This window comes from Leptinotarsa decemlineata, unplaced genomic scaffold, assembly GCF_025532065.1.
Source record: "Leptinotarsa decemlineata unplaced genomic scaffold, Ldec_3_MD MMD2_P_RNA_scaffold_2, whole genome shotgun sequence".
NCBI lineage: Eukaryota > Metazoa > Arthropoda > Insecta > Coleoptera > Chrysomelidae > Leptinotarsa > Leptinotarsa decemlineata.
Window position 1 is genome coordinate 25,620,563 of NW_027412529.1, and position 22,544 is coordinate 25,643,106.

The 22,544-nt window shown below is 35.9% G+C and overlaps 2 protein-coding genes across 2 annotated transcripts; both read left to right on the plus strand.

Annotated features, from left to right (window-relative positions):
- Positions 1–1,232: 1,232 nt before the first annotated feature.
- LOC141484820 (uncharacterized) lies at positions 1,233–6,054 on the plus strand. The gene is made up of 2 exons (XM_074180257.1): positions 1,233–2,082; positions 6,014–6,054. Exons 1-2 carry the CDS (start codon positions 1,233–1,235, stop codon positions 6,052–6,054), a joined length of 891 nt encoding a protein of 296 aa, XP_074036358.1.
- On the plus strand, positions 6,037–12,141 carry LOC111506059 (uncharacterized). The gene is made up of 3 exons (XM_023160989.2): positions 6,037–6,193; positions 7,735–7,943; positions 11,824–12,141. Exons 1-3 carry the CDS (start codon positions 6,130–6,132, stop codon positions 12,103–12,105), a joined length of 555 nt encoding a protein of 184 aa, XP_023016757.2. The 5' UTR covers positions 6,037–6,129; the 3' UTR covers positions 12,106–12,141.
- Positions 12,142–22,544: the final 10,403 nt, after the last annotated feature.

The window sequence follows — 22,544 nt, forward strand, 5'->3', positions numbered from 1 at the left end:
CTCAAATACGAGTTCGAACAGGAAGTTTTTGGTCTGAAAAATATTTTCAAATCCTTTTGCTTGGCTGTTATAGTTCATAGAATTATCGAAAGTGGGCTTTGCTTTAGAGGCGTCTGGCAAATGAAATACGATTGGCTATTAGCTGGTGACGTTAAATAATTCAGTTTCAACCTTTATGTTGGCTCTTAGTATTTCAAAAATTGTTGCAAAAAGAATAGAATTGAATGAATTAATTATTCCTTCAGTGGTAAGCGTCGACCACTTCTTCGCTTTATAACCATCAGATTTGCGTTTTAGAGAGGAACGTGGAATATGGAATATTTGCTAATGACCATATTTTTATTGATATTCTAAGCATATAGTAAATTGCCCATCATGATGATGGTTTCAAAGTTTTTCCTAAATCTTCGAAATAAACGAGAAGTACGTATTCGGAAAACGAAGTTATGTTTTTCTTCTCTCTACAACTCATAAAATTTTCGAAATTATATTCGAATTTTCCTTTTGATTTTGCTTGCGGTGATATCTGGTGGGATAGCACAAATTTTTTTATCGTTATCACTCATTTTGACTTTCTACGAGATACTGAATGACAATTTATAATTAAAATAAGGGGTTGTTGATTCACGGATATAACTAGATTCATTACCAACCCATAAACTGTTGGATAATAAATTTACTGAAAATATGAGTTTTATTTCGATTTTACAGAGAATATGAAGAGAAAATTCACTGATTTCGGCTTATGGATAATTGAATGTATTCATGAGATCATATTTATCAGAGAAAATATAACATATCTCAACATTTTTTTAAATTTCTTACGGAAGTGGCCACCAATACACCTGTATTCTAAATAAGCTATTACCTGCCTGTGTCCGAGATGCTCAAAAGTTTGAGCATCTCGGACACACCACCAAGTCCAACACGACTTCCGAAACCAAAACGGTAGTGTATAATATTTCGGATCACACTCTCACCGACGACGAAACACACGTAATCAGTAGAGGTTTCAATTTTGCCATCACACCAAAAACAGTCTCAAATGAGGAAATAATCTCCAGTTTGGAAGCCACCTTACAAGACATGCCACCAGAGACCGCAGAGGATATACGACATGAAGTTGCACATGTCCTAAAAACACAAAAACCACCCAAATCCAACTTACCAAGGAAAGAAAGAGATGCCCTTCAGAACTTGGAAAATAACAAGAACATCATAATATGAACATCATGACAGTAGTCATGAATACCACGGACTATCAGAAAAAGATGATGAACATCCTCCAAGACGGTTCTTATAAACCATCAGCCAGAGACCCGACGATATATTTAGAGAAAACCACAAAGGCCAAAATCCAGTCTTTCAAGCTAGGTCGGGAAATCGAGCAGAAAACCATACCTCGGGAAAAGTCACGCAAATGCCCGAAGTTGTATGGCCTTCCAAAAATTCACAAGACGGACGTTCCACTAAGACCAATAGTGAGTGCCATCAACTCACCGACACAAAATCTAGAGAAATACTTATCCAAAATGATGCAACCAAAGACGGAACTGGCAGAATCTTATGTGAGAAACTCAGAGAACTTGGTGTATATCATTAAAAACATCAAACTAAACGACACCGACATCCTTGCCAGCCTAGACATAAAATCCCTCTACCCGAGTATACCCATAAACGAAGCCCTAGCCACCATTAGAACTGATCATAGCGTTCCGCATCATATCACAGATCTAGCAGAGCACTGCCTTAAGAACACCTATTTCATATTTGACAACCAGATCTATAAACAGGTAGAGGGAGCTCCGATGGGTTCCTCCCTATCGCCCGTGATCGCAAACCTGTTCATGATGCTATTCGAGAAAGAAGCACTTAACAACGCCCGCCTCAAACCAACCCTGTGGAAAAGATATGTAGACGACATATTCATCATCTGGCCCCACGGAAAACAAGAACTAGACCGGTTTTTGACCTACCTGAACAACATCCATCCCCGCATCCAGTTCACTACCGAAAGAGAGGAGAACAGGCAGCTACCTTTCCTAGACCTGCTCATAACACGAAAACCATCTGGCAACTTGGGTTATACAGTTTACCGAAAACCCACACACACCAACCGCTACCTACAAGCAGCATCACACCACCACCCTACCCAGCTACAATCCGTAGCCAACACGTTAATATCCCGCAGTTTCCGCCTAACAGAACCAACAAACAGGGCAACAGAATTGGGGGAGACAACAAAGGCTCTGCGACAAAATGGCTACGGACCAAAGATCATTCAAAAGGCCATCGACAGACAAAGAAGAACCAAAAAACATCCACTAGATCGACAGAAGACTCTCCACACGACAGACAATCTGTGACACTACCTTATATCAAAGGTGTGACCGACAAAATCGGGAGAATACTAAGACGTAAAAACATTCGGATAACCTACAAACTGCACAAAACGATATCCAGTTGGCTGCCCAGACCGAAAGAGAGAATTTCCCTAGAAAACCAAGGAGTATATAGCATCACATGCGAGGTCTGTGGACAACAATATATCGGTCAGACCAACAGACGTATATCTGCCAGAACCCAGGAGCACAAAAACTCGATAAGAACAAAACAAACCTCCTCTGCCCTCTTTCAACACCATCTACAAACAGGTCACAAGATTAATTTTGAGTCCACAAAACAGATAGCACAGGTGCAAAACCCAAGAATTCGACAAATCAGGGAAGCTATCGAAATCGAAAAGCAAGGCCTCATCAATAAAAAGGATGACTCACTAAACATCCCAAGGATTTGGAAAACAATAATTAAAAACAACCCCCAAAGACAACCACAAATTGATAATGAACCATCGCAGGTAGGAGAACCGCTAGAAGCCATTAACAACCCTCAGGTAGAAAAACAGGTAGGAGAACTACCAAAATCCATCAACAACCTTCAGGTGGAAAAGCAGGTAACAAATCCATACAACTTACGCAAGCGAAACCGTATAAAAACACCACAAGAAGAACCTAACATCAGTTACACCTCTCGAAGCGAAGCAGTAACTCGTCTTGATAATGCCATCTGAGATGATGGCGAAACGTCGACTATCGAATAGTACACAACGGATGAACACCCGGAAAAACAACACATCATATATATATATATATATATATATATATATATATATATATATATATATATATATATATATGAAGATTCAGGTTTTCTCAGATGTTAATACGATTTCCTTTATTGACTTGTTTTATGAGTTTGTTGTTTTCTGTTGGGGGAAAGTTATGTTTGTTTGATGTGGAGTGTGTTGCGAGGTTTCATTTAAATGGTATTGGTTTTGTGAATGCTTTTTTGTGCTCGTTGTCCCTTTGGATTAGTTTTTTCTTGGTTATATGCGAGCGCTTTCGTCCTCATATAATAATTAGAAGTTATTAAAGCTGCTTCAAATCCTTTTCGCAGCTGCCCTAGAGAGAAATGCTCCAATTCCTGCTTTATCATGGTCGCGGACCACGCTTTTTTTCATCATCGAGGCAAGTATACTTCTCTCCAGTATCCAGATGGCATTCATCTATTAGCTGCACATCCTCTTCGTTATCCTCACATCGCCGTTTTTTGAGATGGGTCAATGCACTTTGGCGAATTTCATACCGATACCATGCGTGTACTTACCCTCAAGAACTGATCAAGATCCTTTTCTCTGGAGACACGAAGTTTGAGATCATCCATATTAATGTCTCCGTCCTGACATATACTCCTTCTGGAAATGACTCACTACGTTTGGACTCTAGCCTGCCCATATTTTATAATTGAATGAGTCCGGCAGAGAGATATAAGTTGTTCAAAGCATCACATTATCTCGTCGGAATCCGCAAGGCACTTGAGCAAATTCAAGATGTACTCATGTATGCCATAGTCGATTCAGGCCATACAAAGGTTACGCTTATACTGAGTTCTTCATCTATCGATGAGCAGGTTCTCTCTTCGACAAACTCGCTCATATATCCATTCGAACACTCGATCAACTGCGGTAAGTAATGGTGTATATAGGGTGATCATAAACAACACACAATACGAATTTAGGCATATTATTGGCCTTCCCAGGAATCGTGTTTGGAGATGAAGACGGTCGATCTCAAGTCAAGCCACCGGTACCGGCTGCTTTCTGCTTTTCTTCCAGCCAGAAGTTAAAAACTCCGGCCAGAAGGCGGTGAGAGATTGGTAGTTTTTTCGAACAATAATCAGTTTATTCAAACAATAAGTGATTTTGGCCCGTAGCAGCAAAGTTCTTGGGTCCCTCAAGACCTCTTTGAACATCATCCGGGGTGATCGGTTTATGCAGTTAATTGGGCTCAGGCTATCGAAGCTCCCTACTGGAAGCTTCAAACTGCAAGTTGAGTGGTTGCGGCTGTTTATAAATATACTATCGAAAGGATATCAGCTAATCAGCGGTCAGCAAATTATTCACAACACGCGGAGTCTCTTGGAACAACCGAAAGGGTTTCCCGTCACACTTGAGGTTTTCTACGATATTTTCCGCTCGCCTTGCCAGTAACTTTTCAGCGGCCACTAGTGTTCGTATCTCATCAAGATAATAGTTCTTTGTGTCAGGAGCATGCCCTGACGTAATTTACCGACTATTCGCCACATTCCGGACGTGAAAGGCCTATTGGTCGCCGTGTAATCCATCACACATTGAATACGTTGTCCCTTTGTAGTCCCACTACCTCCATCTTAGCCTTTTGTGTATCCGCCACCCAATCTTACGAATCTCTAATTCGGATTAGCCATTGAATGGCTATATACACGGCGGTTTTTCAGTTTGCCAGGTGTCAGCCACTAGTGTTTAAACATCCCAAACCTCCGCATCCAAACGACCCAGTTCTTGTGGCATCAGAAGCCTAATTCGGTGGAGCGCCCTGTGTGTTTTGATTGGCTCCACTGGGAATATGATGCAAGTCTCTTCTCCAGTCGCATCTACGGATGGTAGAGCTGTCACTACCACTACTCAATCAACAGACCAGGATGGAAAAAGCGGCACAGAGCATGAATTCCTACTAAGTACCCTCTCCGCAAGGACTCACTACTCTCGTTTTATTGTATCAGGCTACATCTCAACGTATGCGTCCTCTCAAAACATCCAGTGGCATTGAGTTCGTCATCTGATAGAAAAATCTGGTTATGGGTCTCACCAACTTGCCCCGTACCCCGAGAAGGTTGATTGTGAAGGCGTCTTTCTTCATCAGTGATTATCAATTTTATCGACTGTTTACTTGGAAGGGATATTCGAGAAAATCTACATCAGGCTAGTCAGCGTGATATATTTGGCACTTCTCATTTTTCACATCGCATTCAATATCCCCTAGAGAGTAAGGCAACACCGGTATCTCGTCAATACCGTGGAAGTGCCGTAAGTGGTAATCAACCACTCCTCAGGCCACTTTATGTCGATGAATATAAGAGATTGAGACCGCATAATATGCTGAACATGCCGAGGGAAAATTCATCAGGATCTCGGATGCCTCGCGACTGGCCCTGCGTCAGGAACCTCTGTACTATACCCATTACGTAACTGCGCGGTGGCTATCAATATTATTATTATCAATTCATGGAGTATTTGTTGGTATGATTCATCATTCATTTTCATCAACTTCATAGGGCTCATAATAGTTCATGGAATATAAAAAATTGTTAATATGATTCATTTCTCCTTCAAAAAGTGTTTTAAATACCCATAGCGTTCAGTTATCATATAACATTCAACTCCTTTACATATCCATAAGTTTTTATTCATTTACTTTTTCCTTTTGCACGCTTTTACGTATCAAGAAGCGAGATTTCACTCTTCGTTCAATACGCGAAAATTTGTAAAAACAAACCTCCGGTGAATTGAAAAGTTTACAAAAGAATTATTTTTATTTCCATATCAGAAAATGCGCCATCGAGGTAAATCCTAATGTGATTGAAAATATTTCATTTCATTTGTTTCAAATTTTTTATGGATCATAATAATTTTCAGGCGGTACTAAAAGAATTGCCAATTTGATAAAGATAACTTAAAATAACAACAATTTTACTATAAAAACAGTGGTCATTTTTTTTTCAAAACAATAACCCATAAATTCTCTCGTGATAATGTTTCTTAAAATAATTGTTTTCATTACATACAGTCTAACCTTAGAGGTGAAATGTGAAGGAGGTAAGCTGCTGTTATTTTATCTAAGTGTAATATATGAATTAAATGAAGGTATATTCATGGAAAAACCGTACTATGATGGTCAATAATCCAGAGAAACGTGTCTGCGGTTTATATTTTTTTTGGTGCTCTGCCCATGAATGTTTTCCTATTTGCTTTTCTCTAAGATTGAAATGTGGATTGGGAATTTCAATAAAGTGCAACACAAAGTGTAATTTTTACCCAATAAAATATTCTTTGTTTTTATTCGGTCGGACAGTAGCCGGTTGGCTAGCGTGAGATATTCATTCTACTCATTCAATCCAGTTAACGTTGGTTCGAATCCAACTGTCAGTTTTTTTATTTTCAATGCACACGTCTGATACGTGCTAGTAACTCCAGGTTAAAAAGAATATCGTTAATTTTCAACTCGCAAAAGCTCAGAATTCTAAGGATTGTCGTTCGTGAAGGAATGACGGTTGGTTAAAGAAAAAAAACCTTTCAAACATTTTTAGTAAAGAATCATAAATACAAAAGTTTTATTGCCAATCACTGAATACTGTAAAAATTATCAAGTTTTTTCATATGAAACCTATATTTTAAATAAAAATTATTCCAATATGTACACTCCTCCAAACCGATATTATCACCCTTTCGAAAGTAGTTGGAACAGTATATAATCCAAAAAGAAGGACTTGGTAAACTTCAATGAGCCAGTAGTTGCTGTTCCATTTCCTAATTGAAAAACAGTCTATTTCAAAAAAGAAAACTATTTCGATTCAAGAAACGTAGCGAGGGTATTGAAAATCTTGGGAATTGAAGGAATCATTGATCATGGAATGTTTTTTAAAACAAAATTAGTTTTTTAAAAAAAACTTTCTTGCTTTTAGCTTTTCTCTGAATGTATAGGAAGCTAAAGAATTTCAAAGAAAGAAATGAATAAATTGAATATATTTCAAAGCTCTCTGGTATGTTGACTCACCTAATGACGACATTGGATGATATCGAAGGATTCTGAGCGGCCAACCTTTCGAATTTGTAGTAGCCCAGGCCGCGACGAGCAGCAACAGTGTAGTTAGTACAAGGCAAAATTCAACATGGATTCGACTCAGTCAGTCTGATTTCACTCGACTTTACTGGAATTCAATCCACATATCTGTCTGGGAAGATTCCTTTACGAAGTTGATAGAAATACATGACGGTTAGTTTAAGTTTTACGAAAAATAGAAAGGACTTACAGCTGTCTTTTCTTCATCTATTATGAACATCTTGAAAATACGTGGCTACCCTTATGACTCGCTGTCTCGTCGAAGAATATCAAATCTATTATCATCCTCTTTATATCTCATATCCAGCAGCATACGGTATCGTTATATTGGCGTGCGCGCTTAAAATATCAATCGGGATTGTTAGGATGGATTGAAGAGTTCGCAGCTTCCACAAAACAGAACACAAAATCATAAATTGGATGGTATACCTGGAACCGAGTTGGAATTATTCCAATCAAAATTTTGATAACCTTCAATCCCAAAATCAATAATTTATCGAACTATTTTTGGTTCTAGAATACTACTGGAGACCTTGGACTCGTGATTCTCCACCTGAAGATGCTATAACGGCTCGAGATAACAGAGGAATTTCTTACGTTGTCGAAGCTTATGCCCCCAATCTTGGTATTTTCATCGGGCAGGCATTTGTTCACCAGCACCAAATAAATGTTTCAGCCTTCCATATGAATTCAACGCTCATACCGCAGAAGAGTCATGCTTTGAAGGTAGCACATTATGTATTAAATAATATGCCTGTTTGAAAAGTTTCTCAAATAGATTTCATTATTCTCTTGCTGAAATATGAGACATTATAACACATTAAAAATATTTATAAAAAACTTAATCAGTTTTGAAAAATTAGTTCAAAATTAATTTTTTTTCACTGTTTTCTCTTTCATATAGTTTCAAGTTCCCAAGCTGTTTTAGAAAAAAATCACACAAAAATCAAACAGGTTGACCAACATTCTCAAGAAGTTATAAAATTTGTAATCTCTGATCATAAGTACATAAATGTGCCGTAACTTCCCATGTACCCCGTTTTTTGAAATTTTATCCAATAATCAGAAAAATAGTACTTGAAGCACTGGTAATGGGTAAAAGACTGGTGATGAGGTAATTGCAAAATTGATGAGACGTAATGGAGAATAATGTTTTGTACTCGCCATATGAGTTCCAGGAAAATAATTATTATTTTTTAACACCTCCAAAACTAACACACGTCAGCTGCAGGATTAAATATTCCACTTCTTATATACAAAATAACGTTTGTAGGCTATTTCAGCTAGCTAGTTCTTCGTAAAAACAATTTTATTGAAAAGAGGATGATATAGAAGATTCAAAAATCAATTCAACCAATAATGATTTGAATGTGTAGAATATGTCAAAATATACAAAAAAAACAACTGACAGAAATGTGTATCCTTGATATGAATCGGTATTTTTTCGAGACTTTGTAGGCCGTCAACAACGGAAACTTTAATGATGATAACCAAAGATGAAGGTTTGGATATATGAATGATTTTGAAGTAATGAAAGAAAGAAGAACGGTTAAATGAAGAAACATTTATAATTTTTGGATATCATCTGGTGAAAACATATTTACGATATCAAAACTGATTAGGGAAATATGGAACAAAAACCATATTTGATCATGTCAGTCTCCCATATTTTGAATGAAAGAAATTTTTGTGAAGGAATCAGTATTTTCATCAACCTTTTCTGCATGTTTTCACCTTCCACGATCTGAAAAAATGAAGATGAGTAATTAAGAACTTCATACAGGTGTAGAAAAGTCAAACTTTCACTTTACCGGACAAATTACTTCGTGAAATACATATATACACATTTTTCAATAATCTGGACATGGATCGTACTTGACTTTCCATCTTGAAGAAAGATGTAAAAAGTAACTTTTAAAATTCTCTCAATTTTTTTTTTCAAAAGACAAAATTTTTCAAAAACGCAAGTTACTGATGAACAGAACATTTTCCTTCGAGAAAAATATATTTATTTCACGCCGTAACATATGTGTCTTCTCTTGATGTTTAAAAAATGTTAAATGATGTCTCAAACATTTCTCAAACAAAAATGTTCAATGTAACCTTTCGTATTCTCTGAACAACTATGATTAATTTTTTTCAAGGCAATTTTATCAGAATTTGTGAAACAGTAATTTTTTGAAATCAGTGATATTTCATCACACACAATAACGGTTAGTAATTATTTTCAAATAATTTCGCCTATCATCTGAATAGTACTAAAATAATCAGCGGTAAAGTCTTCTCAACCAAAAATTGAATTTATTCCAAAATGTGTTGCGAATAACGCGTAAAAAAATTCTATCTAGATCGATAGTCTTGTTGATAGGTAGGTGAGTGGTATTACAAATAAATATTTCACTGAAGTTGGATAAAATGCCTTTCGAAAGAGAATATTACTACTCACTTTTCATTCAGAAGGATGGCTTTTCATCAAATAGAATAGAATAGTACAAAAGTTGTCAGCGGACAAGTCTTCTTAACGAAAAATAGAACCCATTTCAAGAAGTGTTTCAATTAACACGGAAAAAAATCATCTAAGACAGATAGTATTATTGATAGGTAGGTAAGATTTATTACAAATTAATATTCAACTGCAGTTGGAAGAGATTATTATTACTCACTTTTTTTTCAAAATAATGACTTTTCATCTAATAGATTTCTGTGTATTTTGCGATTATTGAAGTCATGAGAATTAGTAAGGTATACAACAGAGAATGAACATAATATAAATTCGCTGAATGCACAAAAAAGGAAATGAATAATACCAGTGTTCATGTGGGAAGAAAATACTCGATAAGTGACAGTTTCGTCACAACATCATCACATGAATCCGCCTATTTGCATAAACGGGTTGATCTGTCCTTTCCTACTGGAAAAGACAAAACAATCACTAATTCTGATTCAACTCCTTCTACTAGCATGGTTGCAATCAAATCGTTTTGGTAACTTCTGTAAGCATTCACCACCATCCACCAAACTAATTAGCCTTGTAGATGAATCCGTAGGGAGAACATCACTTAATATTTTTCGAAATTTTTCTGTTCGCCTCTTTTTCAATTTTGAATCATAATTTTTCCAATAGTATTTTTTGTTTCTCTAGCAATACTGTGTTTTCTAGAACATTTTGTATATAATCTATTGTTTGCTCTTATTTTCTTATTATTCATCAAAAACTTGATTTCAGTACATATTCTTGAAACTACTAAAAAAATTCGGGTAAATTCAGAGTCACACTCAACTCAATTTATTTCGGAAACATCATTACTTGTTTCCAGTGGCGGCCTTGGGGGGTCGCGAGCAGGACAACTACTCTTTCAAAAGCCTTGCGCAGTGACCCTTGTAGAAAAACAATTCTTGATTCTGAACTAAAACTAAACTGAAAACAAATTCTAATTTTGCTACCCGCGCACTACTACGTCGACTCGCCGCACCGTTTTTTACTATTACTCCATTTGAGAAGTCCTGAGAATCAATGTCATAACGCCTGTGAATCTTGCGTCTGTAGGAAGCAGGTCATCGAAATTAAAAATTATTGGAACATATTCCAAATATATTTACGATGATATAAAATCGGCTTCAATCGTTTTCGGTGTTTCAATTAACACGAAAAAAAATTAGCCTTGACCAATAGTATTGTTGATAAATAGGTAAATTGTGTTACAAATAAATATTTCACTAAAGTTGGATTGAATGCCTTTTGAAAAAAAAATATCATCACCCACTTTTGAAGTCGTGAAGAAATATTTAGGCATTCAACAGAGAAACATAATAGAAATTCACAAAATTCGGAAAAAAGGTAGATGAATAATATCAGCTATTCAAATATAACACATTCGTTAAACCCTACAAGCCAGGGTTCGTGTGGAAAGGTTAGAATCAATAAGTGACAAAATATTCAAATGGAATCAGGATATAAATCCAAATATAGGATTCAGATCTGTAACAAGAAATGACTTCATTGAATAGTGCACTAGACAAAATAATAAAGAAACATGGATCATGGATGAGAAATTACGAAATGATATTCCAACCAATATTATTTTGGGAGACGAAACGTCTTTTGAAAATGCTTGCATGTTGATTTGAAAAAACAAAAATTTTTTTGTCATGGAAATTTCCCAAGTCAATTATTAAGTTGATAATTATCTAAATATGATGAACTATTTTCCCTCAAAGTTTCGAAATTGTCAACTTTAGTTCCTACAAGTTGGTTACGGTTTATACGATTTCAAGTGGGGACAAACAACATTGATTTCTATATTCGTGCGGATAATGAAGAACGCGTATCTGCTACTGAAACATCAACGGAGTTGGATTCAAAAGAATTATTTTTTTGACAATTTTCACTTCCTGAATTAATGCTTGACAGTAGGCTCGAAATGTTCACATAGGGAATTTGGTTTGATATTCTGACATTTAGAAATGGGGGATGCGTGATTAGAGAATTTGATATTGTTCTTTAATTTTCATCATAAGGAAATTTTGAAATTCACTCTACACCAAACGCACTGATCAGATCTCACACTCTAGTTTTTTTTTCAATATAAACATCCATATTTTCCAGGTTTTATGTTCTGGTAACAAGGACAAGTTAGCCTGGTATCCAACGTCATCTCATGTACTCAGACATGAATTGGAGACTTCGACAGTGAATGCTGTGGTTGGAGGTCAGAATGCACAAGATGACATCCTTTACATAGGAAAATACGTAGATACATCAGCAAGAACTATACATTTTGGAAGCATTTGCGATAGTTTGCTGCACTTACATTACAATCATAATAACGTTAATAAAATTCAATATCATTATGAAATATTGATATTGAATGATAAGTGTAATAAATAAATGAAGGTAATACTGAAATATATGTGATACATTGAAGCGTAGGTATTATTAATCATACAATTTCACCTACATCGAGTTCAAAAGAATAAAAATGTTGATTTCAAGATATGGGTTAATATTTCAACAAAAATGTTTCAAGATATGGGTTAATATTTCAACAAAAATGTTCTACCCATTTCTTATTCGATCAAATAGTTGATTTGAAGTAGAGAGCAACTTTGCCGCTGATTATTCGGAATTCAATTCGAATTAACTTAAAACTGAATAAGAATTTCTCCGGGATACTCTTGTGAGCTGATAGACTAAATGCGTGTTTGGTAATCGACCTTAAATTCTTACTTCTGCTGATTAAAGTCAATACTGACAGACAAACAAATGAAAATAGAAACCATCTACATTTTCCATTTATTTACGACCAGTGATGTCTAGCAAATTGTATTACTCTTAATAAAAATAATAATCAGCCGTAATAGTCGTCACGGAAGTTAACAGTGTTTAGCTCCGAACATAACCAAAATTATCGAACAAGTTTGGACTTGTTTGGAAAGTTGATTTGGAATCTATGGAGTAACAGTTGAAATAATTGTTGAAATGATTGAAAATAATAATTATCACAAGGCCAAAATATTCAGATGAATTAGTAGGAACAGAAAAAAAATTGCAAATATGGAGGTTGATTTTTCTCAGCTCCCAATCAGAACACATGAATATGACAAGTGGGATTTTGCCGAAACGTCATGAAATGTCAATATTTCACAGAAAGCCTTGACAAATATCTCAAATGATGTCACTGATTTAATATCTGTACCTATATAGTAGGAAATGGATTCGAGCAGGGTCAGTCTAGTTCCGAACATTTGATCATTAACAGACAAAAGAGGAGAAAAAACTCAGGTAAACATCAACATCTATATCTAAAGAAGTAATTCAAATTCGATCCTCAGCATTGGGATCTCCTAAACTACAGGAGATACGTCGAAGCTTGAATTAGGGCAAAGTTGCGTTTTTTGTGCCTAACAAAATACTGTTATTGAGACTTGAAAAAACTCCGAGCATTTCCGGAAAAATTGAAAATCGGAATTTTTGTTTTCATTTTTACTAGCGTTATTTGACAACATAGTCTCAAAACCAAAAACACATTTTCATTGATATTTTTTGTCAGCTACACGTTTTCATGTTCAGATTTACTATCCGATGTATCGTCTATGGCAATCATCATCAACTTTTTTCTATTATGGGCGCTATATCGTTTTTTCATACAGAAAAATAGTGCTTCTCATTCTGATTTCATTAATGTACAAATAAAAATACACGTACAATAGTATACAGAGGGATACATTTTGACATATTCACATTTGATGTTACTTCCCCTATCGCACCCCCAGAGCATGTCATCAATGATTTTTAATGGATTACCATATATTATTTCGCATTATCAGATGCTCTATGATGAGCAGATTTCAACAAAGTATATATAGAACATATGGTTTGAAGCTTGATTATTTGAGTTGAAAACGAGTTACCCTGAGTAACTTTTGAAACAATAATTAGCAGGAAAAATAAAAAAGTCAACAATTATACAGGAGGTCACATTTTTGAATATTCGTTCAAGAGTCAAATATGGAAGCAATAAATCAGAAAAAGATACTTTTCATCAATTCTTGAATCAAAATGACTGGACAATGGAGCAAAAATTTCATAATTAATGTTCTAAAACGTTTCCACCAACTTCCATATACTGGTACGAACGAGCTTTCATTGCCGCCCTCACATTGTTGAGAATCTCGGGAGTTATTTCTTTGCAATGCCTCATGATATTCTCTCTCAAATCTGTCAATGTTGGTGATTCTATCTCATACACTTGAGACTTCAAATGACCTCATAGAAAGAAATCTACAGGAGTGAGATCCGGAGACCTTGAGCTTTATTATGCAACGTGTGTGACATTAATGAAAACTCTCTGAATTTCATCAAGGATTGTATCTTACATAGAACCTTTCATTTATAGTTTTTTTTTATATAATTTTCAATTTTTATGTCAACAATTGAATGATATTATTTCATTTATATTAATAATAACAATTTTTAATTTGTCAATTGCATATGTAATATGAGTAGAGGGGGAAAGACGGGTCTGGACCTCCTCCCAAGGGTATGCCCCCCCAGATACACACCACTGACTGTGACCTTGATTCGTTTTTTTATTCTCTGCCTATGAGTTGACCTTGAGTTGTGTGTAACATGATGAGGTGAAACCCCTTTTTTACTCTCCGCCCATGACTGGCATTGAGATGTGTGTGATTTGGCCTTGCATGGTCACATGACCTTGGAAATTTCCTAAGCGATTTCGAGCTACGAACACGTCATATGACCTTGGGAGAAAATTCTGATCGATATTGACCTCGGAACACGTCATATGACCTTAAACACAAAGTGTGGATAGACAACCGGCTTTGCCCTTGATACATGAGCTCAAATATAAAGAAGATGTAACCTTGAACCCCTTCCCTCCTGATAATTTTTCTATAAGTATGGAGTTTCATACTTTCACATTCAGTTCATATAATCTCAAGTGTTCGAATAGGTGATTAGTATTTGTTGAGTTTCAAGGTGATAACGAGAAGTAACTAGCAATCCAAGTAGTGAGTGTTGACATCGTCATAGAGGTGAACATATTTTTTATATTCTTAAACTGTAATTTTCACTATTTTTTTTGAAATGGATAATTTGAAATTTGACATTGAAAAGATTAATTTTGCAATTAATCAACAAAATGAAGTTTTAGAGCAGAGATCCATAACATCATTGATTGTCGATAAGGGTTATAAAATTGAAAAAATGACTATGCTTTCTACACGATATGGTAAATCCATCCAAGTAGTTTTATTGGATGAGGAAAGTAATACTTCCTTCAAATCGTGGCTACCAAAACGTGTCACAGAGCAATTCACAGAGGACATTATTCATGAAGTGAATTCAACCAAATCTAAATTCATTTTTACATATATGGGTCAAAGTTCTCAGGATTATCCTGGTGCCAAGACCCGCTCATTGGTAAAATTTGATATTTTAGATTGATGGTGTTGATTGTGTCTTTATTCTCTTTGTAAATAGTGAAAATATGGTTTATTTATATGAAATATGTATCAACTCTCTCGCTTCAATCATGGTCAAATTTCAAGTGAGTGTTTTTTTTCCATTCACAATATATCTCCCAAACTAATGAATGTGATTTGTGTTTTTTCAGAGCTGTTCATCCTGCAAATATGTGGATGCAATATTCAGCACAAGAGTGGCCGGAAGCTGTGGATTTGGATTCTGCCATAAGAAAAATGGCTTGGGAAATGGCTGATCTGAGTTTTGACGCTCTACATTCATCAAATTATGATTTAAGTGTATGTTATGATGCTGAGGAGGTGCGAAAACTTTTGGAGCTTAGTGAAAAGTATGAACTTGGTGTGGCATTGTGTCATAAATATTCGTATGGAAGCAGGAATTTGGATGACTTCTGTAAGCTAATAATTGAAGCAGACTTGAAACATTTTCTTTACGATATATGCACATACCTGCCGCAGAATATTATAGAGAAATATCAATTGGAACCGCGAAGTCCTAACCCACAACTGGAAGAATCATTAACTGATGGTGATGTAAATAATTGAAATCTGTTGTATATGGTATGAATAAAATAATGTTGCATATTTGCCTATATCTAGTGAATAAAAGACACAAAATAATTATTGATTGTTTTATTATTTATCGAATATTTCATGATGAATTACATGTCAATCTTATTATAATCCAGTCTGAACAGAGCCGTTAAGAGCATTATATGATAAAACAGCATCGTGGAGGATGAGTGCATATACTTTGGTGTTTGCTGGAAACTTCACCTTGCGTGTTTCAAATTCTATTTTGATGTCGACAGTGGATGACTTCATAGCATCGGGTTGATGGGAGCAGTCGATGATGAATAGTGGATTGTTGCGAAAGCTGCCAATATCCATCATCGGCTCACTCATAATTTTATCGTAGTAGCTGCGTTGGAAGTTTTCATATGCATAGTAGGCTGATGAGTCTAACTTCTTATCGAAATCCAGATTCCAACGCTCATATGGATATACTTCAGAGTTCAGAGATAGTCGAATATTATTAATATTCACATGTGAGAATTTAGTTACATCTTTTGATATATTTTCGGATTGATTAGTATTTTGAAAGCCGATAATGATATATCGTGGTCTTTCGAGACTGTTGGTTGTCTTCACAGCCCATATATCTGAGGATGTATCACGAAGTGTGGGTAATTCATAAAGGTCCCACATACGATAAGCCACCTTCACTTTAGCATTATTAGAATTTTTATTGATGCGATTCAATAGTTTCAATTTTTGGCGATCTTCCGGCACAATGTGTCTGATTCTCCATTCTATTTTATTGATTTCTAAATCTGCATCAACTTCTCCTATGAATGAATTTTTGAATGAGCGTGCTATAATCAAAATGAGCTCCTGCTTCACATTCAATATCCCTTTATTGTAATCTTCAGCAAAACCCATGAGATACTTCAAGGGTAATTTGCCGCTGAATACATTGCTGACGGAATCCAATATATCTTGTTTATTCACATCAAGACCCCATCCTATCGGTAGTAGTGAATTTGCTTGTGTTTGTCCGAATGATATCATCGTTTTCATTGTTGTAGTTATACCAGGTTTTCGAACAACGACCACTTGTTCACCCCCCATTTCATAGCGAATTTCATCGAAGAGAAAAGCGAGGGCGTTATTGGATAGGTAGCACTGCTTCGTGGTATCAGATGGTGTGAACTTCCCCTCGATATAAATGTAACTGTCTGCTATATCCAGTATAAGATCTTGAAAATTGATTGGAATTCTTATTTCATCTGAATTTTTGTAATATGGTGAACCATACGGCTTATATGTATGCTCATGATGGCTAATGAGGGAATGGTCGAACATTGGCTCTTCGAATACCTCCAATTTATCACTTGTGGTGATGGTAGCCATGTTATTACTATTTTTTATATCGCACCTTCAAACCAATGGATTTGAGAAAGTTCACGCTACTAGCACTTATTCTATATCTTGACCGTTTGGCTAACATATGTGGAATGAATCGACTTTTAGATTTCCCCTCCTTTAAATGCACATGACTATACTCTCCACCAAATGCATTACGTTGATTCATCAGCTGCCGCTGCTGCAATCGATGACTATTAAAGCACAATCCCATTTTTTTTTACAATACTTGTAGAGTTTATATCTTCATCAAATATTATCATCTGCACAGCGCTGGGAAGTAATAAATACTGAGTTACTATTTTATCAGTTTCAGCTTTATATTGATTTTTTCACAGATGATCATCGCTTACCATCGTTTTTGGTCAATTGTTTGGATACTTATCGAGGGTTGTTTTTTCAAATCAGATTGCATCGATTTGATATCCTTTTCCATATGCTCACAATTTCTCACAGTTTCTACTAACTTCAGTCCAAGCGCAATGAGATCTTTTCTAACAGATGAGGAATGTGTTTCTACTCTATCTAATCTCAAATTAATTTTATCAATGTCAGAATCTATTTCTCCTCTAATCTTTGAGATGTAAAAACCAACATAATCACGATTAACACAATCCGTACTCTCTTCAGGTTGTGCTATATTTTTCAAACGTTTATTTTCCATATCGAAGTTTCCATCGGAAGTCAATTTGAAACCGGCTCCAGGTGGTCCTCGCAAAACAGTATTTGAAACAGCCTTACATCTGCGACCAAACTTATCGATGCTTCCTCCACTCATTTTTGTGATACACTTATGACGGTCGTTGATGTTGTGATTCAACATATGAGAAATGATGATTGTTATAGCTTTATCAATTCCAATTTAACTATTATTTTTTCACCATTGAAATTGATCAGCTTACCATTATCATCCAATATGCGTAGAGTGATATTGTCGAGATACTGACGACCCCCAGGTTGGATTGGCATATATATAATATTTTGTGGCTCTTTGGTGAGTTTGTAACCGGGCTCTACATCAATATCAAATTCAAAGATGCTATGGATTTCATCACCATTTGAATATGCTCCAGCTGTAACATTACAATCCACACGAATTATTCTTACCTTATTGATATTCACAGGCAATGTTGATTCGTGTGTTTCACCACAACCGAACACATTATTATCAAACCCCAGAAGTTCAGCAATGGTGTTTTCATGTTTGAGATTGATGAAATATTTGGAGCGCATTTCGCATTTCAGAGTGTTGTTGTTTGCATGTAGGAGAAATACTTCGTTGATATTTTCTTCATCCCCATTTTCTAGTTTCACTTCTTTGGATTTGATGAATCTTTGAATCACCTTATTGATTTCATCAATTTCATAAGCCCCAGGTGGAATTTTTATAATAGTGGGGGGTGAGTTTATTGTCTGCGAATAGCCGATAACATTATTCTTAGCATCTACATTAAATATGGAGTTGTAAGAGTAGAAACCATGTAATCCCAGACCATAATTACTGGTGGCATCCAATTCGATGGGAGGGTAGAAGTTGGCGCTCAACTCGCTAGAGTATCCCGACAATGAAAACGTACGTGACATGACTGATGAATTTTCACTGATTCAAGTCTTTTTATTGCTGACAGCAGAAATTGTGGAGTAATCGTTGCTTTTTCGGCGATCTATCCATATCACTATGTGTGACTACATTCACATCATTCACTTTACAATAACAACAGAAAATTTTTCTTGTAGGTGGACCATCATTCACATCAGAAATACAGCTGCTGCCGCCGCTGGAATCATTGTAATGCTCTTGGCAGTACTGATACTTCATCACATCAATATCATTTTGTAGGTTTTGTGGTAACTTATCCCATACAGATGCAATTTCATGTGATGCACACCCAATCAACACCTCTTTCGGCATATCAGCGAGTTGTTCTTTACTCATTTTTCGTAAAGTGCGTGCTCTGGAATATGCGATCAATGAATGACTCATCCTCTTGATACTCTTTCTGTCCTGTGCTGGTGTTATTTCCATGATTTGTTCTGGAGAAACTTCAAACACAAATGACCACACCATACTGTGTTGAATTGTTGTTTACGCTCATAGTTATAAGTAATAGTATTGATAGAATTTGATCCCTTATAGAAATAGTAAATCAATTCTTTGGGAGGGGGTAAATCACCAAAACTATCAAAATATTTCACAGAAGTGCCGCTTTTTCTGTATGCTACCCAATGTGTTCCTCGGCCATGTCGACTATCCAGATTTACTATAGCAGATTCATATCGGCGTGGTCCTGATTTTGGTAAATCATCACGCATATATACCCCCCGAAAATATGGAATCATCATTTTCTTAGCGTGATAGATGAGGTCGATGTTGGAGAGAGCTCTTTGAGGTAGCAAATCTATGAGTTTTTTGGATTTTGAGGTTTCAGATATAGTCCTAATCCTTTACGGTAAGGTTTCAAGTAGATACCACTCCCTTGTTTACCTAAAGCAATTGCCTCCATGTGTTTATTATGTCGATTTGTTTCACTCAGCTGCTCCCTACTCGCTCTGGCTGCTTGAACTGCTTTCGTTATGCCAGCTGTAGCACCAGCTAAACTTCCTAACGCTGATAAACCAGCAAAAATTGGAATGAGTGGTAGTATTCCACCAATTTTAGGAATTGGTATGATTCGAGGTGTGCGAATTCTCTTTTTGCCACCTGCATCTCGCGTATATTTGCGTGCAGCTTTTAATGCAATTTCAGTTGCTTTTTTAGAATTTTTGACAATAAATTCACTTCCTCCCGCTTTGTGTAAAACATCGCGCACTTTCTTAACGATTCCAGATCCAAAAGCTATTAACTTAGAATCTTTTAATTTTTTTGTAGCTTTTTTTTTCTTGATAGGACGTTTTTTTTGTATGCGCGACGGCTTGGATGGTGACTTGCAACCCATACCAAATCGACGTTTTCCCTTCATTATATTTGTAATTAGCCAAGCGGCTCCTTTCTCTCCAATAGAAGCGTCTTTTGCCTTGAATCGATTCCAAGAACTTTCAGCAAGTTCCTGATCCGCTATGTGTCTAGCTACAAGATTGTTGGGATTATGTGAATATGCAATATCGTGTTTTTTGCATGCAACATCCAGTTGATTGACACCTGGATCACCTCTCACCAATCTTTTCTGCAATTTGGTGCCGGGACCGCAATACTGATAGCCAGGTAAGTGTAATTCGAATGGTAGATTATTAATGAGTGAATTTACCAATCCTCTACCAACTTTATTCGAATGCAATTTAGTAGATCTGCATCGGTTCATAACCCCCATTTAAATAAAGAAATCGATATGGAACCCTGCTTATATAGTCTCCAACTGTCATATAATGCGCATACTACAGCAAAAGCAACAATTTTCCATCGATAATTTCGATGAAAAAGTGGGTTGTGGATCGGGAAGTGGTGTCAAACAGCGTCATGGATCTTTACTTCCACTATCCATTCGCGGACTGATTATTGGACCTTCTAATTGTGGCAAAACAAATGTTATGATTTCTCTGCTGACTCATCCTCTAGGATTACGATTTGCAAATGTTTATCTGTATTCAAAATCTCTTTATCAACCTAAATATGAGTATTTACGTGAAGTGCTAACTCCAATTAGAGGATTGGGATTTTACACCTTCGCCAATAACGCAGGTGAAATAGTAGAACCGTCAGATGCCAAAGCGGATTCGATATTCATTTTTGATGATGTTATGTGTGAGAAACAGGATGTTATACGATCATATTTCAGTATGGGTCGTCATAAAAATGTGGATTGTTTCTATCTAGCCCAAACATATTCACGAGTCCCAAAACAATTGATTCGAGATAATGCAAATTTTATTGTGCTGTTCAAACAAGATGATATGAATCTCAATCATATTTTTTCCGACCATGTGTCACCAGATGTTACATTCAAGCAATTTCAAGATATGTGTGCGAGATGTTGGAAAGATAAATATGGATTTTTAGTTATTGATAAGGATCGAGAAGTGCTAGATGGACGTTATCGAAAAGGATTTGACGCTTTCATATATCCTTGACGTTCTTGAAATAATTCATTCATTCAAGTGCTGGATAGTGTAGACAACACTTCATTGTACTCATTTTCGGAGTGAAAACAATATGGAGGGGAAAAATGATGACGAAATATGTTTAAAAAGAAAATTAATTGAAGCAACGGATGCCGTTCGAAAGAAATTCAATTATATCAAGAATAGTCGCCAAGGTGATCAATCAACACTCGAGAGAATCTACGAGCCAATAATAACACCATTGAAAGCAATATCTGCCAATACTGGAGGATTATCTCAAATGAATGGAGTTATACAGAAAACAGATAGTGGTACACCATTCACCGCTAAAACTATAATTAAAAGTGAGTTGAAACCAAAATTTGAAGGTGCTTTTTCGAAGGCTCATCAATCTTCTCAATTGTCAACTTCAAATTCAGAATCACCAAATGCACTTGATAATGGTGATGAAGTACAAATGCATATACAAAAGTTACTATCAGGAAATCCCTCATACGATACAGTCTTTGGAGTACACATGAACACTGATACGGGAAATTTACAAATGGGTGTAGCTGATGTGGAATTTATCGATGAGAAAATTGTGTTCAAGAAAAATGGTAAAACTATTGCCACATATCAGGGCACACCAAAATTATATAAATTGATATTCATGAAAGTACCATCGGGAAATATTCCCTCTTCCGATATGAGCACTTATGGTGATATACTCAAATTAACAAAGGCGGCATATCAATATAATGAAAGAAAACAGGGTCTACTATCGAATAATTGGAAGAAATATCGTGAAATAATTCTACCACTATTATCCAATGGAAACCCTCTGCCAAACTCTAGTAGAGAAGGTGCTGGCATGATCAAACCGCCAACCCAAAAAAAATATATCAGAAATAAGCATATAGATTATGTATATTGGAATAAACTCGAAGAATTGATTGATCGCCTTCGATTACTTTGGAGTTCACGAATGGCTGGTCATACCGGCCACGATAATGAAATATTGTCCATAATTGAGGAATTACGTGAAGAAGGATTAGTCTATTAATCACAAAGTCATAAACACAGAATCAGTTTGTGAAACTGACTCATCACTAAATGATTTGAGGAATGTGGAAATGTGAATTAGCGTTATAACTGAATTGATTGGTACTTTTACTGAGCGAGTTGATGAATTTGATCAGTCAGTAATTAAACCTGCACTTGAACAGTAGAGAAGTGAATCCTTAACATAATAATCTTGAGTAATATGAGTGATGCAAAATGGGAGATTGTGAAAGAAATACATAAGCCAGCGCGTCGAAATTTTCCCCGTCGAAAGACAATAATAAAGGGATTTTCGGA

What these genes read in the sequence shown, in the direction of transcription:
- LOC141484820 (XM_074180257.1), top strand. Translation starts at nt 1,233, where the DNA reads ATGACAGTAGTCATGAATACCACGGACTATCAGAAAAAGATGATGAAC. An exon ending in AAAACCATCTGGCAACTTGG is followed by an intron (nt 2,083 to 6,013) that starts GTTATACAGTTT and finishes AATAATTTTCAG; the next exon opens with GCGGTACTAAAAGAATTGCC.
- LOC111506059 (XM_023160989.2), top strand. Translation starts at nt 6,130, where the DNA reads ATGTTTCTTAAAATAATTGTTTTCATTACATACAGTCTAACCTTAGAG. An exon ending in AGAGGTGAAATGTGAAGGAG is followed by an intron (nt 6,194 to 7,734) that starts GTAAGCTGCTGT and finishes TTTTGGTTCTAG; the next exon opens with AATACTACTGGAGACCTTGG. An exon ending in AGAAGAGTCATGCTTTGAAG is followed by an intron (nt 7,944 to 11,823) that starts GTAGCACATTAT and finishes CATATTTTCCAG; the next exon opens with GTTTTATGTTCTGGTAACAA.